At 47.5% G+C, this 2,500-nt stretch overlaps 1 protein-coding gene across 1 annotated transcript in view; it reads left to right on the top strand.

The window, feature by feature from the left end:
- The window catches only part of LOC137995197 (uncharacterized), a 4,635-nt gene that overhangs the window by 816 nt on the left and 1,319 nt on the right, over positions 1 to 2,500 (top strand). Inside the window, exon 1 of the mRNA XM_068840773.1 lies at positions 1 to 2,500. This exon is cut by the window's left edge and continues 816 nt beyond it; it is cut by the window's right edge and continues 1,319 nt beyond it. Within this exon, the coding sequence (XP_068696874.1) occupies positions 1 to 2,500 (2,500 nt within the window).

Below are 2,500 nucleotides of genomic sequence, written 5' to 3'. Positions count from 1 at the left end.
GTGGAAATTCTGGGATCTGAAAATGTCAAAAGGCAAGGAAACCTGCTCCTGGACTCTGGTGCTCAGGTCAGCTTAATCAAGTTGTCAGTAGCAGACGAACTCGGTCTTAAGGGAAAGGAAGTCACCATCACCATAGCTAAAGTTGGAGGGGAGGAAGAAGAATTGATAACGAAGCTATTCCGTGTTCGCATCCGATCACTGGTGAGCCGAAATGTTATCCATACTGTTACAGCCGTGGGCATCCCGTGTATAAGCAGTGACATTACCGAAATAAAGCTCAGTCACGTTGCTGGAATTTTTGGCCTCGGAAAAGAGGAAATCCGCCGAAAAAGTGGCCCGGTTGACCTACTCGTTGGCATTGACCACCCAAAACTGCATACAGGTGAGACCAGGGAAGCTGCTAACCTTATAGCAAGACAGTCCCCCCTTGGCTGGGTAATATTTGGAGCCACATCCGGAAAACATGAACAAGTGAACCGCGTCTTTAGCGTAAAAGTCCCCACGCCTATAGACATGACTGACTTTTGGACAACAGAAACAATGGGAGTCGCTGCCAAGCCTTGTGAATGTGAAGCTGACAAGTTAAGTCCCGTAGAACGCAGAGAATTGAAAATTATTGAAGACTCCTGTCAAAGGATTGGGCACCAGTGGCTAATACCCTACCCATGGAAACGAGATCCGAAGGAACTGCCAAACAATGAAGCACAAGCTAAGAAGAAGCTGGAAGCAATTGAGAGCCGCCTGTCAAAAACACCGGAGCATGCAGCTGCCTATGACAGACAAATGATGGAAATGACAGAGATGCAGTTTGCACGCAAGCTCACAAAGCAGGAATTGGAGACATACAAGGGGCCAATCCATTACATTGCCCACCACGAGATAGTGAGACCCGAAAAGACAACGCCCATCCGCATAGTCTTCAACTCATCTGCTTCATTTCAAGGTCACCGACTAAATGATTACTGGATAAAAGGGCCTGACCTGCTAAACAGCCTCTTTGGAGTCACCTTACGATTCAGAGAAAATGAAGTAGCTGTAACCGGAGATATCTCAAAGATGTATCACAGGGTTCTTATCCCCGAGCAAGATCAGCAAGTACACCGATATCTTTGGAGAAACATGGAAACTAATCGAGAGCCTGATGTTTATGTAAAGACGGTGCTGACGTTTGGAGATAAGCCTGCACCTGCTATGGCACAGATCGCTCTGAGAAAAACCGCAGATCAAGCAAAGGATTCGTATCCCGAAGCTGCCCAGGTATTGAAGAACAACACCTACATGGACGACATTTGTGATTCAGTCCATTCCGTTCAAAAGGCCAAGCGACTGACAACTGAGCTGGATGAAGTATTGCTGAAAGGTGGATTTCAAGTCAAGGGATGGCTCTCAAACCAGTCCTTAGAGAACGAAATTATCAGACAAGAGAATCCTGAAATGAAATTGCTGCAAGGCCAAACACAAGAAAAGATACTAGGAACTGTTTGGAATCATGCCAAAGACATGCTCCTGTTCAACGTTAACCCGCCTAACGACATTACCCTGACCAAGAGAACAGTACTCAGCCAGATTGCTCGAATATTTGATCCAGTTGGATTCGCAGCAGCCTTTCTAGTTCGCGCTAAAGTCGGAATGCAGCGTCTGTGGCAACAAGGCTTAGAATGGGATCAAGAGCTGCCTTCAGCATCACGGGAAGAATGGAGTCGTTTCTTCCAAGAAATGGGAGACTTGAATCACGTGACCTTTGAAAGATCCCTCACCCCAGCGGACGCGATTGCACTCCCAATACTCTGTATCTTTTCTGACGCATCCAACGAAGCCTTTGGAACTTGTGCCTACGTCAGATGGCGAACCGAGAGCAATGAGTATGACACACGATTCATAGCCGCCAAATCAAGAGTAGCCCCACTGAAACCGTTGACCATACCCCGCCTAGAACTACAAGCAGCAGTACTAGCAACCCGGCTATATCAGTCCATAGCAGAAGAGTCAAGACTGCAATTTGAGAAAGTCGTATTCTTCTCAGACAGCAACATCGTATTGTCATGGATTCGCAGTCAAGCGAGAGGGTTCAAACCGTTTGTGTCCGCCCGAGTCGCAGAAATTCAAAGCAGTTCTGACCCGTCTCAGTGGAGACATGTCCCTGGAGAGTTAAATGTCGCTGATGACGTCTCGCGTGGCATACCGGCACAACGACTGATTGGCAGATGGAAGCAGGGACCAGAATTCTTACGACTGCCCGAGGAGGAGTGGCCTCAAGAAAACTCAACAGCTGACCTGAACGAAGTAGACAAGGAACGCCGTAAAACTCAAGCCATTCTGCTCACCGGTTCCCTTGAAGTTATCGACTGTAAGAAGTTTTCAAACTGGAGAAAACTTGTCAGGACAAGCGCCTATGTATTTAGATTCATCAGGAATCTACGTACCCGATGTCAAGCAAAGAAATTACCCGAAACCCCCGGACAGCAGATGCAATTGAGCCGTGAACCATTGGCGCCGCAAG

Source organism: Montipora foliosa, chromosome 3, assembly GCF_036669935.1.
Source record: "Montipora foliosa isolate CH-2021 chromosome 3, ASM3666993v2, whole genome shotgun sequence".
In the NCBI taxonomy this organism is placed as follows: domain Eukaryota; kingdom Metazoa; phylum Cnidaria; class Anthozoa; order Scleractinia; family Acroporidae; genus Montipora; species Montipora foliosa.
Note: the sequence above shows the minus strand (reverse complement) of the source record. Positions and strands in the feature narration are given on the sequence as shown.